Genomic DNA, 20983 nt, shown 5'->3' on the forward strand with positions numbered 1-20983 from the left:
GTATCAGGCCTGAATAACAAACCCTGATAGGCTATTTGAGCTATCCAGAATACATGAATATGTAGTTTGGTATCTTAATTTTGTTTGCATCTCTGAAGGATCTCAGCACTTAAGTAGTAGAGCTTAGCTACTGGGAAATAACTTTTTTGTTTGCAGTTAATTGGATTCTTCCAAATGCATTGCATTCTGCTATGGTTAAAATGTGCTTGTAGTGTTGATAAAATAGGCCTTTCACAGCAATAATTGAATAGCATATCAGATTTGGACAGGAGCTTGAAGAACATTTAGTGTAGCCACTCTACATAGTGCTTGACTGCAACATCCTAAATTTGTAAAAGAAGGGAGAAAATAAAAGTCAGTAATGGTAATTTCCACGACAGGGATGTTTTCCGTGAGTGTTCTTTCTTCTGCTTTTGGTTGAATTATTTGAGATGCTCCTTTTTCATCTGATAAAGTATTAATGAATGAACAAATGAATGAGTGAATGTGTAAGTAGGGTCAACAAAGTTGAGGAAAAGTGCACGACATTCGCTATGACTAATAGCCAATGTTTGGGTCATTTTATTGCTAATTTACATAAAATAGTTAAAAATAAGCATCAAGTCTAATAAGTTCAATAACAGCAATACAGAATCAAAATTACGCTTGACTTCTGGATTGTAGAAGTGCAGTTCCTGTAGAAAGCAAGTACCTTACAGGCATTAGTGGGAAATTTGAGGGAATCACTGCAAAAACTAAGTTTTTCAGCTGTGGACATGAAGTATAGCATAGGGCAAAGGAAATTTGTGGGAAAGTTCGGGTTCAGATAATGCTTGCTTTGGTATCCTTTTGTAGATCTTTGCTGAGGTTCTCTTATCCCCTTTAATAATCATTCCATAATCGATCCTAGATACTGATAGTCAGTGTGATTTTAAAAAATGGGACAATTATGTGTTTGGTTTGTTCTTCAAATCACAGTTGGGAGCAAACCTTAAAATTTGTTAATTTTCAGGGTTCTAAAATAGTGCTGTCCAATAGAATTTTCTGTGATGATGAAAATGTTCTGTATTTGTGCTGTTCAGTATGGTAGCCAGTAAGCCACATGCGGTTTTTGAGCACTTGATTGTGGCTAGTGTGACCAGAATTGACTGTTTTAACTTACATTTAAATAGCGACATATGGCTTATTGGACAGTGCAGTTCTAGAATCTATACTTGGAGGGTGTGAGATTACTCTCACAAAACAGCTCATATTGCTCAAATGAACATTTATCAATTGCTTATCTTTTTTAAAATAGACATTAGATTTTAGATTCTTAGGATGAACTGGATGTGGTTTTGCTTTATAAAGACAATATAATAAAATTCTTACTATATGAATGCTCTCCTCTTAGCTAAATCGGAATTTGCATTACAAAATTTCCATTTACTTGCAACTCTTTCAGACACATTAATGAAAATGGACTAGCCTAAGATTATGTTAGTGCCTTACTAACTGAAATTTCCTGAAATTCAAACAAGTTACAAAATTTTTGGTCAATTTTAGGCACCAAAGCTTCTGAATTGAATTGATGGTGATGCTAGAGAGGGTGAAGGATTTAGATGAGTGAAGAGTTTAACTGGGTTGAGGAATGTATTCGTGGCAGGGAGGATTGTTGGAAATGGAATGAAGTTAGGTGTGGGTTGAGGTGGACAAGACTAGATGGAACTAACTGGGCTCAATATGGAACATCATTCTAGAAGGAAGTTTCTCTTTTTCTTTTACCACCTCCCAACTTACTTTTTAGTTTTCTTCTAGCCTTAAGGTCTGGGTATTTGTAGGAACTGGAAGTAAGAGTAGACCCATGGTCTGGAAATGTTGTGTGCCCACTGCAGGCCATTGGCTTCCTTGTGGAGTTCTTGATAGAAACGAAGATGTTTCCTCAAAGCAGACTTTTGCCTAAGGAAACAACCCCACCCAAAGTCCCAATACTGATTAAACATCCTGGAAATGGTCCTTATAAGCTAGGAGAAGAACTTTGGATTTTAGTGATCAATTAGACTTGGGACTACTGATCTTGCATTTCAGTGTGCATCTTGCATCATCCTCTGTTCATTTAGTTACATATGAGGTTTATAGTATCATGAGCTTCCTACTGGGAAAGTAAAAGGAAAGGCATAATTCTCAGTTCTTAAACTTGTATTGCTGGAAGAGACTCCCTTATTTTAGAGGGAAAAACAGGCCAAAGAAATTAAAGTACCTGGGCCAGTATCACACAATGAAGAGGAAATACAGCCAATTGGCATTAAATTCTAACCCTGGAGTGAGGCTCGACTCACACATCCCTTTATTGCTTTGTTTTCTGTTTTCAACTATTTGCACTAAGCCTTACAAAACCGCTCAACTTCTCAGATGACCTGTCAGTTTTCTTTTTGTGCAAAATTGGAACTCCAATAGCTTGCGTTTGGTCTCAATACGTATGAATCCAGCCCTACCGCTATGACATGTGGAATACATAATTTTGAAATGGAATCAAGATTTCACTAAAGATCCATTTTGTACTTCACATAACAGATGAGGCAAGTCCAAGAGAGGAACAACTCAAGGTTAGGTGGGAAACCTTGAAATAGAATTCTGGCTGCCTTCTCTCTCTGGTTCCCTAAAGAGCATTAGCTTAGATGCAGCTTAGAGAGTCGATTAAAACCATATTACCCAAGAGATCCTATTGTCAGAAAGATGCAATGATCATTACTATTGTATGAGAGTAAAGGGGGGAATGCCGCTGGCCCCTGATGACTGGTTCTGTGCCTTTTCCCCTAACCAGGCCCTTGTGAGATCTGGTTTGAGTCTCTCTCTCCAACCTTCTCTGGAGGTATTCTTTGTGCCTTGTTCACTTCCTTCCAGCCACGCTGACTTTCTTTGATTCTTCTAACATGCCAGTCTCATTCCTTTCTTTGGCTCTCTGCCCTTTCTGTTTACCTGCTGAAATATTTTTCTCCTAGAGGTTTATGTGGCTAAGTCCATGTCATTCAGATTTCACCTTATATATCTGAGAGGTCTTGCCCTGGCCAACCAATCTAAACTAAGCCTCCTGCAATCCTATCAGAGGTTTAATGTTTTTCTGTGTAGCATTTATTGCCAGCTAAATGACAAATAGATTTGCTTAGGGTATGTTGCCAACCCCCTCCCCTAGCAGGTAAACGGCATGGTCGAAGAGACAGCTCTTCCTTACTCCTGAATTCCCAGTGTCCAGAACAGTGTTTCTGTTCTCAATCAATACTTCTTGAGAAAGGCAGGTGGTTCAGACTCCGGGGGTGGAGGGGTTCAGCGGGGGGAGGGGAGTGTCTTCGATCTGGTCCTGGCACTGCCCCTAACTCACCCTCTGGCCCTGATCAAGATCCTGCCCGTCTCTGGGACTTGTTTTTCTCACCTGTAAACCAGAGGACTGAGATCTGCTCTAAACTCCCAGCTTCAATACAAGTTCTGTAAGCCAGGAAGAACCCTGTAGTTTACGTTTTTCACACTGTGCTCAGGAGAGTGGGAAGACTTGACTTGCCCGAGGGCGGCGCAAGCACCAGCACCCGGCAGTGAAGCCCTTGAACGCCCACGCCCCCAGTACCTGGCTCGATCCTGGGCTTGTTTCATGGCTTTCTCCAGGGCCAGCCTGGCTGCTTCCTCTTGCTGGTGCCTCCTCTCCTCTGCTCCCAGCCGAGCCTTCTCTTCTGCCTCCTGTTTCTGCCGTTGGTACTCCAGCCGCTCTTCCTCAGCCATTCCCACCAGGCGCCTGTGTTCCTCGGCCAGCTTCATTTCCAGCTCCTGCTGCCTTTGCTTCTCTGCCTCTGCCCAATAGAAACGGGGCTGGTCTCATCAGGGGTCTCTCTGGGAGAACACGGTTCTCAGGTCCACCTCCAGCCGGGGACTCCCAGGGGTTCCCCGGGAGAAGTGCGGCAGCTTGCCTGCCAGGTCCGCTGTGGGGCTGCCCTTGGGGTGAACTGACTGAGAGGATATTATCAAGCACCTACTATGTGCAGTACACTGTGCAATGAACACAAAACCTGGGGGGAGGATTTTTCCGGAGCCTAGTGGTCTCCTGAGGTGGGATGCAGATGGGTTGAGGAGAGGGGATCAGGTCAGGGTCTGGAGAAACTTGGTGCTTACTCAGCTGGACTGTCCAGTCCAAAGAGTGCCAGATGCAGCAGTTTCTTTCTCTTCTCAAAAGTGAGGCTGTAGAGATTGCCCACATCAGCACCTGAAGGGCTGCCCTGAAGCTATCCAGAGGTTTGAGTGTTTCCATCTGCTGGGGAAGGAAGCTGGGAGCAGGGCTCTGTCTCTAATTCAGGCAGCTCCTGAGCAACATGATGCAAAGGGCAATGGAAGGGCCAGGTCTCTGTTCAGGGGATTCCTGAATTCAGAGCAGGAGCCAAGAGTCGTTTCCACAAGTGAGTTTTTTTTTTTTTTTTAAATCTATCTCAACTCACTATAGTCACACATTTCAATTACCTTGAAAAAAAAAAAACAGCTCATACATTTACAGTGCTTCACACACTAAGAGCCAGGATAGGAATAGCTCCTGGGCGGTTCCAATGAACTCGCGAAGTGGGAGGAAGATGCTCCTGCCCGGATGGACAGGAAGGGCAGAGAGCCCCAGCCCCCTCACCAGCGCGCGCGGCTTCCTCGTGCTGCTTCTGCCGCTGCAGCGCCTGCAGCCGCCTCTGGAACTCCTCCTGCTGCTGCCGGGCCCGCTCCTGGGCCGCCTGCCGCTGGAGCCACTGCTGTCTCTCCTCCTCCTCCTGCCGCTGCCGCTCTTCCTCCTGCTTCTGTTTCCTCGAGCTGAGAGAACACAGGATGGTCAGGGAAATGGCAGGGAAAGCGGGCATCCTCGTGGGCTTTGCAGGCCACGTGGGACATCCCGCTCAGTGGAAGCAAAGGCAAGCACACCTGGCACGCGCCTGGGACCAGAAGCCCAGCTGTCTGAGCACAGCTCCGTGCTCTGGGGCGAGGGCCTTACGTCCCCACAGCTTCCTTTCCCACGTCCATCACACGGATTTCAGAACTCCCATCTCTCAGGGATGCTATGAAGATCGAATGAAATGAGTCCAGGCCCACGATCAGGTCTAGTGTAAAGCAGACCGTGTGGGCAGGGCTCACCAAATGTTTTCTAGACTGAATCGCAAGGCCCTGCCTGGAGGGCCCCGTGAACCTGCAGTAACCCCTAATGACCGTGTTTTCTTTGGTCCAGGTTTTTCCTAGTAGAGCTGAGGACAGAGCACCATGAGACATGCTGCTTTACTTCGGGGCATGAGCTGCAGAACCAACCTCAACCCTTAACATGGCCTTTTCCTTCTGCCTCCTAACATGGCCATGGCCTCGGCTGCGGCTGGACCCACCGGATCTCCTCTGCGCGGCGGCGCTGCTCCAGCTCCAGCTCCTCCTTCATCTTCTCGGCCCTCTCCAGCTGCTCCTGCCGGAGCCGCCTCTGCTCCTCCTGCTCCCTCCTCTTCCTCTCCACCTCCAGCCGTCTCATCTCGGCCCTTTCCGCTCGCTGCCTGTCCCAGAGAGCTCTCTCCTGCTCCCTCTTGGCCAGGAGATCCTAAGGAACCAGAGAGTGCTTAATGCGAAGGACTACGGGGAGCTGGGTTCAGCAGCGAGCCCCCTCCGCCCCAGAGGAGGTGGTTCTGAGATGGAATCAGTAAGTTGTGTCCACACTCTGACCTCAGCCGCTGCTGCCACCAGCGTGGGCTCTGGGGTCTGACTGACCTGGGTGCAAGTCTCTCTCTTACTTGCTTCAAGATTTGGAGACCGCAGCTTCGTTTCTCCGATACCCTCTTTCTCTTGGGGCTAGTACTGGGATTAACTGGATGGTGAAAGTGTCAACATGATGTTTGGCACAGAATGTTTGTATGTAGCGTTCTCACCCCAAGCTGCACTATCGAATCACCTGAGGGGCTTTGAAAAATTACTTGAGACCAAGCCCCCACCCAGTTCAATGAAATGATCATATTTAGGTGGGAGGCAGCTGGGGTTTTAAAAAGCATCTCTGATGACGCCAGGGCTAGGTACCCCAGGTTCTAGGTAAAGGCTATTTACCAGGGGCAGTCTTAGGTCAGACTCACATTTAATTCCAGACAAACCTACTTTTTCCACGAAAGGTTCTCTTTTCTCCCTGCTGCCTCTTTGTCAGTCAGAAATATGTCCATGAGGGGAAGCTCGAAAGGCAACTCTTCCATGTGTACCCAACTTGGGGTGAAACTTCCTTGCTTTTTATTTTTATTTTTTAAATATATTTTATTGATTTTTAAAATATATATATTTTATTGATTTTCTACAGAGAGGAAGGGAGAGGGATAGAGAGCTAGAAACATCGATGAGAGAGAATCATCGATCAGCTGCCTCCTGCACACCTCCTACTGCAGATATGTCCGTAACATGCCCTTGACTGGAATCGAACCTGGGACCTTTCAGTCTGCAGGCCGGCGCTCTATCCACTGAGCCAAACCAGTTTCGGCTTTCCTTGCTTTTTAGCCTTTACAGAGGCAGCATGGAACTACGGGTTGACAAAAAAAAAAAAAAAAATCTAAGAAATTCTGATAATCTAGCAGGCTCAGAGCAGCTCTGCACACAGTTTGAAATTCCCGTCTGCTGCGTAGAGCAGAATTCTGTAACCTAGGCAGCTGGGAGGGCTGAGACCTATAAAGCAAACATCTTTCTGAAATCCTTATACATAACTAGACACCTGATGCACGAAAATGTGTGCAAGAGTAGGCCTTCCCTCCCCCGGCTGCCAGCACGGGCTTCCCTCCGGCACCTGGGACCCGGGCTTCGTTCCAGGCCCGGCTTCGCTCCAGGCCGGCTTCCTCTGGAAGGACATCCAGTCTAATTAGCATATTACCCTTTTATTATTATAGATAATTTAAAATAGTGACAAGAGTTCTGATTTTGGAATCAAAAGACCGGGTTTAAGTCTTGGCTCTACCACTCAATGGTTGTACAATCCTGGCAGCAGACTTTCAGCTCCTTCAAGCCTCAGTTTCTAGGTCTGTAAAGTGGAACTAATCATACCTAAAAGTGTGGCTGTAAAGATCAAATGAGATTCAGCGGAGTTGTACCATATGCGTGTAACGTAGGCAAGTTTAACCACAGTGGTTCAACTGGGTGTTTTTGTAGAGTTTAAAGATACTTTTTTTTTTTTTTTGTACAATATTTTTAAATGCAGTTCAGCACTTTCACCTCAGTGGAAGAAATAGCTGAGGAAAAATTGGCTGTTTTGGTCTTTTTGAGAGATGTACCTGTAAGGTATTATTTTTGGTTAATTGTAGGGATTTTCAAGGGTAATTTTCCTTATACTCACTTAGTTTTTCTCTTAAATACTTGACGTTGGAATCAAGGCCCCTGGAACAAAGTGGCTCTTACATGCAAAAGCACCCGTGAAGGCAGGTGTGTGGGAGCCGCCTGTGGGCCAGCCGTGGGCCACGGAAAAGCATACTAGAAGGGAGGTATCGCTATCGCCTTTGGAGGCAAGCAAGGCATGAACTTCAGGCTACTTAAGGCTATGTGCTCGGCTCTGATGGCCTGAATCCACCTTTCCTTGTAACTGTGAGGCCTGTACCCCTCACAGATGGCTCCCGTGCCAACTTCCTGCTCTTTAAGGAGGGGAGGGATACATGCCCTGGAAGTTGGGGAGTCTCGGAGTGCATCATTGCAGAGGTCCTTTGCCACCCTATGACTTGGACCAGGTCTGGCTTCTTCAAAAAGTCAGTAGGTACCAAAGCCTAGTGAGTAAAACCGTTCTGCAGTGGAGCCGTTTCTGTAACGGCAGTAGAATGTGGGCAGTTTCCCCACCGCTCCGCTGCACCAGTGAGGACAGAGGGCCCTCTGGCTGGAGCGAGAACATTGGGGCCTACCTTCGGAGGATCCCCGTGGCTTCTGTCTTCTTCGGATTCCGTGTGTCCCGTGACAGCCACAGTCGGGGTGGGCGGTGATCTTCCATCTATTGAAACCTGGCTCTCCTGAGCATCAGCTCTGGGAGAAAGCCACGGCTCCTCTACATCAAGGCCCGAAGGAAGGAGACCTCTGTCTGGGGTGCCTTCTTCTGTTCCCTGAGCGTTGAAGACCTCAGGCCCCCTCTGCTCCGCTGCTGTTTCCCGGCTCCTTTCCTTCAGTGTCCTTTTCCTTTTGACTCCTGATTGTTTTCCTTTGGGAATTAGCTCTGGTTTCTTTTTAGCCTTTGAGTCCTTTGACTTTCCTGGGTGAGAATAGTCAGGGACAGAGGTATGGCTAAGTAAATGTGATCTCTATGCATCCTTTTCAGTAACTTAAAAAAAATAAATAAATAAAAAAAATATATATATACACACACACACACACACACACTAATATTTAATATGGAATACTTCACAAATTTGCATGTCATCCTTGTGCAGGGGCCATGCCAATCTTCTCTGTATCGTTCCAATTTTAGTATATGTGCTGCTGAAGCAAGCACAAAAGATAAATATATTAGAGGCCCGGTGCATGAAAATTCATGCACTGGAGGGGGGTCGTCCCTCAGCCCGCCTGCCCCCTCTCACAGTCCGAGAGCCCTCAGGGGCGGGAGGCAACCCAGCGATCAGGGGAGGGTGACGCCCCATCACACCTCTGCTGCTGCCACTGCTGGTAGCGCAAGCCTTGGCCAGCCCTGGTTACCTGAGACTCGGGTGGCCCTGGGCAGCTGGGCAGCCGCCATCTGAGGCTTGCATGCGCCTTGGGCCGGCCCTAGGTGTCTGGGGGGCTGAGGGGACTGGGCGCCACCATCTTGTGGTTGTGGGTGCCTCCATCTTTGAGGGTGTGGCAGTCAATTAGCATATTCCCTCCTTATTGGCTGTGGGTGCTGCCATCTTTGCGATGGCATGAGGATCAATTAGCATATTCCCTCTTTTTTTTTCCCCTCTTTTTTTAAAAAAATATATTTTATTGATTTTTTTATAGAGAGGAGGAGAGAGGGATAGAGAGTTAGAAACATCGATGAGAGAGAAACATTGATCAGCTGCCTCCTGCACACCCCCTACTGGGGATGTGCCTGCAACCAAGGTACATGCCCTTGACCGGAATCGAACCTGGGACCCTTGAGTCCGCAGGCCGACGCTCTATCCACTGAGCCACACCGGTTTCGGCTTCCCTCTTTATTAGATAGGATGTGTATATTCCCTCTTTATTAGATAGGATGTGTGTGTATATATATATATATATATATATATATTTTTTTTTTTTTTTTTTTTTTTCAGAGAGGAAGGGAGAGAGAGAGAGATAGAAACATCAATGATGAGAGAGAATCGTTGATTGGCTGCCTCCTGCATGCTCCACACTGGGGATGGAGCCCACAACCCGGGCATGTGGTCTGAGAATTGAACCGTGACCTCCTGGTTCATAGGTCAATGCTCAACCACTGAGCCACACCAACCAAGCCTCCAGTAACTTTTTCACTCCAGTGTGCAGTGGAACCTCATAGGATGCAGATTCCCGATTCCCACTCCTAGAGTCTGGTTTGGTAGGAATCTGCATTCTCACAACCACGCCAAGTGTGTTAAGAAGGGTAGTCCACAGGCCACCCTTGGAGAAACTGCCTTATTCTACTTGGATCAACTGTAATTCAGCATTCTTGCTACTAAAAATGTTCTGTTTCACCCTGATCAATGGTGGGGGCAAGACCTCCAGAGGGGAGGCCTGTGGACACAGCTGGGTGGTCACGCCTCCAGAGTCTGGCTTGAGGTGGCAGCTTTGTAACCTGGCAAAGTTTAAGCCTTCCTGGCTCCAAGGACTCTTCCTCAGTTCACCTCTGGGGCCCACAAGTATTTCCTTCTCCCAATCCTGCCACTGCCATCCAAGCCATGGGCTACAACAACACGGACTCGGGAAGACTTTAAAAAAGCAAATCTTGAAAATAAATCTGGCCCAGGAGACGATTTAATGTCATTCTTTCTTATAGTCTTTGATTTGTTTGGAGGGTATTCTGAATCAGGTGGCCAGAGACGAACAGGAGTAGTTTTTAGGCTTTAAAAAAAAAGTCTCTGGAAGCACAGGAATGTGAATTCCTTGTAAGAAAAATGGTCGCTGGGGTAATCACTCCGAGCTGGTTACATCCTTTCCCTTCTCAAATGCTCTCCCTGCCCACTTCTCGGATGATGATGTAGTTAGTAGGTCATGAGGCCGTGGTAATGGCATGTGTTTGGAATCAAATGGCAGGGTCAGGCCCTGGGTCCATTTGATTCCAAACACATGCCATTTTTGATCTGTTTGATCTTATGCAAGTCACCCAACCTCTCTCAGCTTCAACTACTACATGATATAATAGTAGTTATTCTATATGTGAATAGTATATATATATATATTATATTTTTTTTAAAAAATATATATTTTATTGATTTTTTACAGAGAGGAAGGGAGAGGGATAGAGAGTTAGAAACATCGATGAGAGAAAAACACCAATCAGCTGCCTCCTGCACACCCCCTACTGAGGATGTGCCCGCAACCAAGGTACATGCCCTTGACCGGAATTGAACCTGGGACCCTTCAGTCCGCAGGCCGACACTCTATCCACTGAGCCAAACTGGTTAGGGCTATATATATATTATTTTTATCAAGATGTGGGGGTTGTACGATATCATGTAGGCAGAGCTCCTAATACAGTGGGTATTCAGTAAAGAGGTGCTAATATTATTATCATTCTCTCAGTGATCACAAGTCTCTAGGCAAGGCCAGTTTCCTCTGTCCCTGTCTACCGAGATATGGACATGACTGGTCTACTGGTAGGAGACGCAAAACAGAATTTGTTCCATAGGATCCACACTGACTCTCAATGACAACTGCCAGCCCCCAGCACTCTCGCTTACCAACAACAGCCTTCGTTTCTACGTGGACCTTTCCTTCTCTCTCCCCGTTGGGCACCTTAGACTTGTCTGTCTTAGTTCTTTTCTTTCTCTTGGCATTGTCAATCAACTCCATCTCCTCCTGAAGGTGAACATGTCAGGAAAGGGACTATGATTCAGGGACCATGATACATGTAGGAAAGGGGGGGAAAAATCAAAGGAAGATTATGTTGAACAAGACAGAATGGCTTTGAATGGAACGCGTGTGGGTTCCAGATGAAGCAGAAGAGCAGGTCTTGGGGAGTGTGGAGCCCAAGGTTCAGCCTTTGATTTTCAACTGCGAGGTATAATTTCACCGGAGAAAAGAGGAATAGAGTACGTTTTATGACCTGCCCCCCCTTTTTTTGATGCTAAATCATGGTCTACAGAGCAGGATCAAAGTGAAGCAGTTTTCACCTTTGATAGATGGCTGTTGCCACGATTACTGGCTAAGTGGTTGAAATCAAAGCCAGCTTTATTCACTGCTGCATCATTTGCTCACTTTCAGGAAGCCCTGTAGGCTGGAACAACATGGAGGTTCCTTCTAAGAGAGGATGGCAGAGCAGGGTCATAGCTACCCACTCAGTACCTGTGATATTGTGACATAATAAGAAATAGACATTTGGCCTTCCGTCCTCAGTCCCTGGCACAAAGCTCCTAAAACCTGTAATTTCTGGAGCATTAAGGGAGTACGTTTTGTTATTCATACCGGGCTCCTTTCAACAACACCTGAGATTATGTTAATGAGGAAACTTTTGGAAAGTCCCTAAGGAGGGGGAACTGGTTGCCCAGGGAAGCAACCAGGTGATTAGAGGGTTGGACCTTTTAGCCCCACACCCACAACCGCAGAGGGGAGAGAAGGGCTGGCGTTTGAGTTAATCGCCCTTCGCCAATGATGTAATCAACCATGCCTGTGTAATGAAGCCTCCATAAAAATCCGAACGGAAGGAGTTCAGAGAGCTGCTGGGTTGTGGACACGTCCACATGCTGGGAGGGTGGCAGACCCCAAACTCCATGGGGAAGAAGCTCCCGCAGTTGGGACCCTGCTGGACTTTGCCCTATGTATTTCTTTATCTGACTATTCATTTGTGTCCTTTATCACAAACTTTGTAATAAATCAGTAATAGCAAGAGTAAGTGTTTCCCTGAGTTTTCTGAGCCATTCTAGCAAATGATCAAACCTTTGGGAGTGGGGGGTGAGAATCCCCTATTTACAGCTTGTTGGTCAGGAGCATAGCCAACAACCTGAGACTTGTGATTGACATCTGAAGTGGGGGCAGACTGTAGGACTGAGCCCTGAATGTGTTGGGCCTGCACGAACTTCGGGCAGTTAGTGTCAGAACTGAAGTGTAGGACACCCAGTTGGTGTCCTAGAGAGTTGGAGAATTGGTTGTTGTGGGGAGAACCCCCCCCACATTTGGTGTAAGTGTAGGGAAACGGAAGTTTCCTTTTGGTACCTTTGTAGGAATTAGAAACAGGCACCCTGCCCTTCAGGGGGATGCAGCCCAGTGCTGGGGGGCAGGACCTGGTGAGCAGGCCAAAGGCTGGATTTCAGCTCCAATTCGCTCGCTTTGTCAGGTGCCTGTATACAGTAAGCAATCTACACAGCTACAGTGGGAGCCCTGTTGGGAGCGTGAGCCAGGTGGGGCTTTTTCCAAGCTCCTAGGTCTTTACACTCACACGACTGATGCTGGCTGGTGCTTGCTGCTTGGACAATCTTGGTCTCGTCTTCCCTTCTTTTTCTTTTGGAAGAAGAGGTGTGTCGACAGGACCCAGCCTCTCTGGGGACTCAGGCCCAGGTTCTGCGAGTCTTCTGTGCAGATGGAATACGTCATAATCTCTGCCCCTTTGAAAAAAGCAAACCAACAGGATCAAACTAGAGAGAAAACTCTGGTGGACAAGGAAGAGAATGTGAACACTGACTGAGCACCTGTTCTCTGTCATTTCACACACCTGGCCGTTTCACACACTTGGCCATTTCACACACTTGGTGGGCATTTCACACACCTGGCCATTTCACACACTTGGCCATTTCACACACTTGGTGGGCATTTCACACACTTGGCCATTTCACACACTTGGTGGGCATTTCACACACCTGGCCATTTCACACACATGGCCATTTCACACACCTGGCCATTTCACACACCTGGCCATTTCACACACTTGGTGGGCATTTCACACACTTAGTCAACCCTCCTTTTCTGAATAAGGAAGATGAGAAAGTTTGGTCTTCCCTTTTGGGGTTGTCTCAGGCTCAATTCTAAAACTTAGGTAGCAGGAAAAATAGTTCGCCTCTTTGGGACTGCATGTTTACACCTTCACTTGAATGACATAGGATTATCTAACTGAAATTTCTTCTACCAAAGGCATAGCTGAAAAATAAGGTGACCTTTAAGAAAGATTGCATAAGAAGATGCAACTACCCATCCATTCCTTTCTGCCCTTGGAATGCTATTCTTGGTCAAATTCAGCCACTAAAAGGTCAAGTGCTGTGTTAGTTTCAGCCCCAATAGAATTGTTGTCACTGACAGTGTGCCTTGTGGACAACTGACTTGTTTTCTCTGGGTGAAAAGGTCATTAGAGACAGCCACGTGGATTTCAGGGACAGCGCAGCTACAGCTACCGTGTGCAGGCCTGCTTCTGGGCACTTCATTTTTCAGCTACATCGGTATTGTATTTATTGTGCTGTGCTAGCACACGGCCTTCCTATAGAAACTTCAGGAATATTTGTCAAATGAGGCAAATGGAATTTTCCTGTAAATATACGAGTCTTTAAATCATTCAACGTCACTCTATAAAAACCCACAGAGGTATCCTTTAGAATTTAGGGCTGGGAAAACATTTATTTCCCCTGAGGAGCAGGTATGCTGTAAATGAGAACCACAAACCTGACCGTGTTGATTTTTTCCCTTCCACATTCAGGAATCTCCGTATCAAGCCTGAAAGTCTGTTCTTTAATCACTCTGTCTATAATGACTTCTGTGGAGTGTTGGTGTTCTTTTTTCTTTTCCTCCTGATTAAACAATTTTTTTGATCTCTCTCTCTCTCTGTCTGTCCCTCCTTCCCTCCTCCCCTCCCTCCCTCCCTCCCTTTCTGGTGATGGTTTGTTGTTGGAAGCACTTTAAATCCATTTTGGAAAAAGATGAGATATAAAAGTAAAAAACCGGAATTCTTCAGAGAGCTGCCTCTCCATCCAAGTGCCCTTCTCCCTTTGTTGCTAGGGAACACAAAGCCTTATTATTATTTTTTTAAATAAATCTTTATTGTTCAGATTATTACAGTTGTTCCTCATTTTTCCCCCCATAGCTCCCCTCCACCCGGTTCCCACCCCACCCTCTGCCCTTACCCCACCCACTGTCCTCATCCATAGGTGTAAGATTTTTGTCCAATCTCTTCCTGCACCCCCACACTCCTTCTCCCTGAGAATTGTCAGTCCACTCCCTCTCTATGCCCCTGATTCTATTATATTCAACAGTTTATTCTGTTCATTAGATTTTTTATTCACTTGATTTTTAGATTCACTTGTTGATAGATATGTATTTGTTGTCACTTTGTTGTTCATAATTTTTATCTTTACTTTTTTCTTCTTCCTCCTCTTCTTAAAGAATACACTTCAGCATTTCATATAATACTGGTTTGGTGGTGATGAACTCCTTTAGCTTTTTCTTATCTGTGAAGCTCTTTATTTGACCTTCAATTCTGAATGATAGCTTTGCTAGGTAGAGTAATCTTGGTTGTACATTCTTGCTAGTTCATCACTTTGAATATTTCTTGCCACTCCCGTCTGGCCTGCATAGTTTCTGTTCAGAAATCAGCTGACAGTCATATGGGTACTCCCTTCTAGGTAACTAACTGTTTTTCTCTTGCTGCTTTTAAGATTCTCTCTTTGTCTTTTGCCCTTGGCATTTTACTTATGATGTGTCTTGTTGTGGTCCTTTTTGGATTCCTCTTGCTTAGGGTTCTCTGCGCTTCCTGGACTTGTAAGTCTATTTCTTTCACCAGGTAGGGGAAGTTTTCTGTCATTATTTCTTCTAATAGATTTTCAATATTTTGCTCTTTATATTCTTCTGGCACCCCCATAATTCTGATGTTGGTACGCTTGAAGTTGTCCCAGAGGCTCCTTACACTATCTTCATATTTTTGGATTCTTTTTGCTTTTTTGGTTGGGTGTTTTTTGCTTCTTTGTATTTCAAATCTTTGACTTGACTCATGGGATCCTCTAGTCTGCTGTTGGATCTCTGTATATTATTCTTTATTTCAGTCAGTGTATGCTTAATTTATGATTGGTCCTTTTTCAAATCCTTGAGGGTCTCACTAATTTCTTGGAGGTTTCTAGAAGATTCTTGAATAACCTTATAACCGTGGTTTTGAACTCTATATCCAGTAGTTTGCTTTCCTCCATTTCTTTTATTTGTGACCCTATTTCTTTGTCTACGCATTTTGGCTGCTTCCCTGTGTTTATAGAGTGGCCTTGTGTGCTAGGTGTCCTATAGGGCCCAGTGGCTCAGCCTCCCCAATTACCTGAGGTGGACACTCTTGGTGCACCTGTTTGTGGGCTGTGTGCACAGTCTTGTTGTAGTTAAACCTTGATTGCTGTTGGTATCACTGGGAGGAATTGATCCCTAGGCCAATTGGCTGTATGGACCAGCTGTGTCTACAGTGGGAGAACTGCTGTGTTGGAGACACCCTTATGAGGCAAGACTTGCTTCAGTGGGGCTTTGGTGCTCACTGAGTCTGCCCCCTGAGTGTGTGTCTTATGGATATGAAGAGTTGTAATCTGGATGGTCTCACTCTGATCACTGGGTACACTGGTTCTTGGATCTCCAAGGAGGTGCAAAGTCAGCCACTGCCTGAGGACAGCCAGCAGGAGCTACAGAGAGATCTGCAGATTCCTCCTCTTTGTTTGGGGTTTTGAATGCCCAGATGAGGTGCAGCTGTGAAGCAATGCAGGCTGCTGCTGCCGGGCCTTAGGCCTTTTGGAAGCTTTGGAGCTCTCTGACCCAGCTGCAGTTTGTTAGGTTTTAGGTTGCAAAAGGACAGGCCATTCATATGCAAAAGCCGCTGCGCACAGCTTGGGTGGGGTTGTAAATTGGGTGGGGCAGGGGTCTCAGGGAATCACGAGGGTGGAGCAAACAGCAATGCCTGCCAGTTAGCCCTGCCCTGGAGAGGTCCCAGGGTCTCTGTGTCCCACAGCCCCGTGCAGGAACAATGATCGCTGCGAGCACCTCTGAGAGAAAGTCGCCCTCGTGTTCTGGCCTGATGCCAGACAGTCCAGTTTCTCCCCATATGAGTCTGGGTCCCCAGAGTTCAGGGCAATCGGGAGCTTGTATCTCCCTCCCGATAGAAAAAAACCGATAGCACTCCCAGTTGCCAGCCTGTTTTGTACGCGCCTCCACACCCCTGCACCTCTGCACCTCCTACCAGCCTCAATGTGCTTTTTTATTTACTTCTAGTTGTAGAACTTCCCCTCAGCCAGCTTTCCCATGGTTCTGGATGATATTTGTTTTGTCTTTTAATTGTAGTTTTAATGTGGTTGTGAGAGGCAGCAAGTACAGGTGTTTACCTATGCCGCCATCTTGGTTGTTCTCCCACAAAGCCTTTTTGACTCAGGAGGGAACACCTACCCCACCAGGCAGGGGAGGCAGGTTCTCAAGTCCCGGAGGCTCAGGAGAAGCCACAGTAGGTTCCAATTCCAGATGGAGGTGGAGACAGAGGAAGCACTTAATATATTTTAGTGTTAGTATTACCTGTCATTTACTTTACCCAGAGCTGGGTGAATGCTGAGAGGAGAAACCCGGGTGGATGGACAGACCTCAGCTTCCTAGGCATATCTGTAGATCTCAGTTAAAGGGACAAATGGAGAAAGCTGCCTCCACACTGTTAGAGTGAAATGTCACTCATCACCCACCCACCCAAAGAGGATGGTTTAAATAGGAAACACATCACCATACCGTCCTCCCAAGAATCTTTGTTTTTTTAGACAGCAGTTTAATTCTGACTGTCAGAGTATGCTATCAGCTGAGGATCTTTAGAAGAAACAGAAACAAAGTAAATTAAGAAAAAAACCCAACCCCAGCCGGTGTGGGTCAGTGGTTGAGTGTCAACCTATGAACCAGGAGGTCACGGTTCGATTCCAAGTCAGGGCACATGCCCAGGGTTGCAGGCTCCATCCCCAGTGTGGAGCATGCAGGAGGCAGCTGATCAATGATTTTCTCTCATCGTTGATGTTTCTCTCTCTCTCTCCCTCTCCCTTCCTCTCTGAAGTCAATAAAATATATATTAAAAACAAAATAAAAGCAGAGAGGTGCACGTCATTCCAACTCTGAACACTTACGCCTTTTGGGCAGTGTCTGCCGTAGGCCTCTGGATGTTTTCAGCCCAGGAAGCGCTGGGAGGGTCCAAGGTCACACTCCTTGGCTCTGGGTCTGTGAAAACAGAGAGCACCTTTCATCAGCAAAGGACAACGGTCAGTGATCCCAAACATGGGAAAATGTCTACCTGGTAAGTAGTCGACAACATGCAAATTAGTCTACGGCCATACCACCCTGAACGCGCCCGATCTCGTCTGATCTCGGAAGCTAAGCAGGGTCGGGCCTGGTTAGTACTTGGATGGGAGACAACATGCAAATTAGAACAGTGAGAGAAGTTATACCTAGGACATTAGCAAATACCACAGAAATCAGTGCTGGCACATGACATTCAAATTAGTAAAACCCTTTGGGAAAGTATGTATCAAGAACCAGAGACATGGCTGGTCTTTGATTAGGAATCTCACTCCTGGGTGTTTATCATCAGGAAATAATTCAAAGGAAGAAATAGCCTTTTGGGCCAACTTATTTATTACAACTTTATTATTAATAGCAAAAAATTAAAAACAGCTCAACAATGGGAGATTAAGGAAGTAACTTAGGATGCATTAATTTGACATTTAAAATTATGGTTGCAAAATAAATGAGCAGTATGGAAGGTATGATACAATGACAAAAAATATAAACTATAGTATGTTAGAATTCTGTAAAATATGTATGTAGATGAATAAGGTATGGAGGAGAAAATAGAAAAAATAGATTGGAAGGTTCATGTGTACTTATATTTTTCTTAAAGCCCTGTGTGGTGATATTGAAAAGAAAATTGATTAAAAAACCCCACAAATGTTTTGCAGGAGGAAGGTTCATGCAGGTCACACAGTTGGTACTCTTTGCTGGGGACGCCAAAGACCATACTGTGTAGCTCTTTTATTTTTATTTTTAATTTTTATTTTTTCTAATATATTTTATTGATTTTTTACAGAGAGGAAGGGAGAAGGGATAGAGAGTTAGAAACATCAATGAGAGAGAAACATCAATCAGCTGCCTCCTGCACGCCCCCGACTGGGGATGTGCCCACAACCAAGGTACATGCCCTTGACCGGAATCGAACCCGGGACCCTTCCGTCCGCAGGCCGTCGCTCTATCCACTGAGCCACACCAGTCAGGGCTTGTGTATCTCTTTTAAAATGAGAAGAATCTCTAGACGAAGACTTCATATCGGACTATCGGGCAGTTTTTGTTTTAGTTACTGTAAACAATTTTTAAATCATGGAAGATATATTTTATTGCAAAAAATTAGGAAAACACGAAAAAGCATAAAGAAGAACCCCCCCCCCCCCACACACACACATAATTATCAGAATGACTAAAATTAAAAAGACTGGCCCTAACCGGTTTGGCTCAGTGGATAGAGTGTTGGCCTGCAGACTGAAGGGTCCCAGGTTCGATTCCGGTCAAGGGCATGTACCTTGTTGCGGGCACATCCCCAGTAGGAGGTGTGCAGGAGGCAGCTGATGGATGTTTCTCTCTCATGTTTCTAACTCTCTATCCCTCGCCCTTCCTCTGTAAAAAATCAATAAAATATATTAAAAAAATAAAATTAAATTAAAAAGACTGACTACACAGAGTTGACAAGGACACAGAGGAACTGGAATTCTCATACACTGCTGGTTGGAATGTAAAATGGTACAACCACTTAGGAAAATAGTTTGACAGTTTTTTAAGAAATTAAATATTATATATGTCATGTCATCTACCCATTATACTTCCAGGTATTTTATCCAACAGAACTGAAAGTCTATGTTCATACAAAGACTTGTACACAAATGTGCATAGTAATCGTTCATTTGTAATAATTGAAAACTTGAAACAGCCCCTATGTCCATCAACAGGGGAATGATGAACAAACTGGTGTGTATACACAATGCAATACTCCTCAGCAGTAAGAAGGAATGAAGTAGGGATGCACTCAACAACATGGATGAATCTCAAAAGAATTATGTGGTGAAAGAAACCAGACAAAAAAGAGTACATATGGTATGATCCATTTGCATAAAATTCTAGAAAAGTAAATGAATCTATAGCGACAGAAGGCAGATCAGTGATTGTCTGGGGATGAGGGAGGCTGGAGGGGGTGAGCATGAGAAATGTTTGGGAGTGATAAATGTTTTATCTTGATTGTGGTGGGTGGTTTCATGGGTGTATACATATATCAAAACTTATATAGTAAATCTCAAAAGTTCTCCTCACAAGAAAAAAAATTGTTAACTATATGAACTTATGTATGCTAACTAAACTTATTGTGGTAATCATTTTGCAATATATTCATATATCAAATCATTATGTTATTCACTTAAACAAATACAGTGTTATATGTCTATATCCTTACAAAACTGGGAAAAACTCAAAATCATAGCAATGTTTAATGTTTCAATGACAGACAATTTTGTAATTATACAAAATTAAAATGTAAGGAAAAGCAAAGTTGACTGCATTAAAATCTTAAAAAAAAAAATCTTTATTGTTGTGTCACATATGTCTCCCTTTTCCCCCATTGTGCATTAAAATCTTTGCAGAAAAAAAATAAATCGTAATATTTAACACAACAAAGCCTATCTAATTGTACAGTTTAAATAGGTTCCATTTATGTATGTTAATCATCTCTGGATAAAGCTGCTAAAAGCCTAACAAAATATATATTAATACAATAAAGTGCTTAAAACAGTGCTGGCACCTGGTAAAAATAAACAAAAACATCCATGATCACTCTGCCTTTATACAACTACTGCAGAGATTTTGGCATATTTACTTTCATGTACATATACGAATTATAGACTAATATTTTAATAGAATTGATAAAATAGTGTATATATCATTTTAATGTACTTTTATGTTATTGTACTTTCCTGTATCATAAATATTCTTAGAAATGATTTTAATAGCAGCACAGCATTTCATCATATGGATGTACTATAAATGACTAAAGCCAAACATGTAATTTTTGAAATTCAGATTGTTTCACATCCTATCTAATAAAGAGAGAACACGCTAATTGACCCTCACGCCGTCGCAAAAGATGGCGGTGCCCACAGCCAATAAGGAGGGAATATGCTAATTGACTGCCACGCCCTCAAAGATGGTGGTGCCCACAGCCACAAGATGGCGGTGCCCAGTCCCTTCAGCCTCGCTGGGGTGGCAGGTGTGCAGCAAGGCCGGGCCCGTCCCCAGGCAGGCCTGGCTGCTCTGCGCACCTGCCTTCATAGTCCCCCAGTCCCCTCAGCCCCCAGCTGCCCAGAGCCGGCCCGAGGCACAGGCAAGCCTTGGATGGCGGCTGCCCAGCTGCCCAGGGCCGCCCGAGGCTCAGGTAACCAGGGCCAGGCCGAGGCTTGCGCTGCTGGCAGTGGCAGCAGCAGAGGTGTAATGGGGCATCGCCTTCCCCTGATCGCTGGGTCACCTCCCACCCCTGAGGGCTCCCGACTGTGAGAGGGGGCAGGCTGGGCGGCTGAAGGACACCCTCTCCAGTGCATGAATTTTCATGCACTGGGCCTCTAGTTTGTTATAACTATGAAGAACTTTGCATAGCATATTTTTTATTATTATAAGGCTTACTTTTTTGTCCACATCTATGAGTATTACAGGATGTACAGTCTTTAAGGAACAACGACTACTGCCAAATTGTTCCCCAGAGAATTTGTACCAATTTATAGTCCAAGGAAATGGTCATTCATTCCTTCATTTATCACTTGTCTGTGAAAAACTTACTACATGCCAGCATTGCATTAGGTGCTGGGAATACAGTGGTGAGTAGGACGGACACACACCCTGGTCTCAGGGA

The 20983-nt window shown here is 45.1% G+C and overlaps 1 protein-coding gene and 1 non-coding gene across 2 annotated transcripts in view; both read right to left on the reverse strand.

Annotated features, from left to right (window-relative positions):
• Nucleotides 1-20983, reverse strand: part of KIAA2012 (KIAA2012 ortholog) — a 106811-nt gene that overhangs the window by 8794 nt on the left and 77034 nt on the right. The window contains 8 exon segments of the mRNA XM_054722855.1: nucleotides 1759-1917; nucleotides 3578-3797; nucleotides 4616-4788; nucleotides 5346-5548; nucleotides 7860-8200; nucleotides 10824-10938; nucleotides 12518-12683; nucleotides 17175-17265. Of these exon segments, the coding sequence (XP_054578830.1) occupies nucleotides 1779-1917; nucleotides 3578-3797; nucleotides 4616-4788; nucleotides 5346-5548; nucleotides 7860-8200; nucleotides 10824-10938; nucleotides 12518-12683; nucleotides 17175-17265 (1448 nt within the window). The 3' untranslated portion in view covers nucleotides 1759-1778.
• On the reverse strand, nucleotides 8334-8440 carry LOC129150828 (U6 spliceosomal RNA). The gene has a single exon (XR_008557573.1). It is a non-coding gene; the product is annotated as a U6 spliceosomal RNA (small nuclear RNA).

The sequence above is a fragment of the Eptesicus fuscus genome, chromosome 11 (assembly GCF_027574615.1).
Source record: "Eptesicus fuscus isolate TK198812 chromosome 11, DD_ASM_mEF_20220401, whole genome shotgun sequence".
NCBI classification, from domain to species: Eukaryota; Metazoa; Chordata; class Mammalia; order Chiroptera; family Vespertilionidae; genus Eptesicus; species Eptesicus fuscus.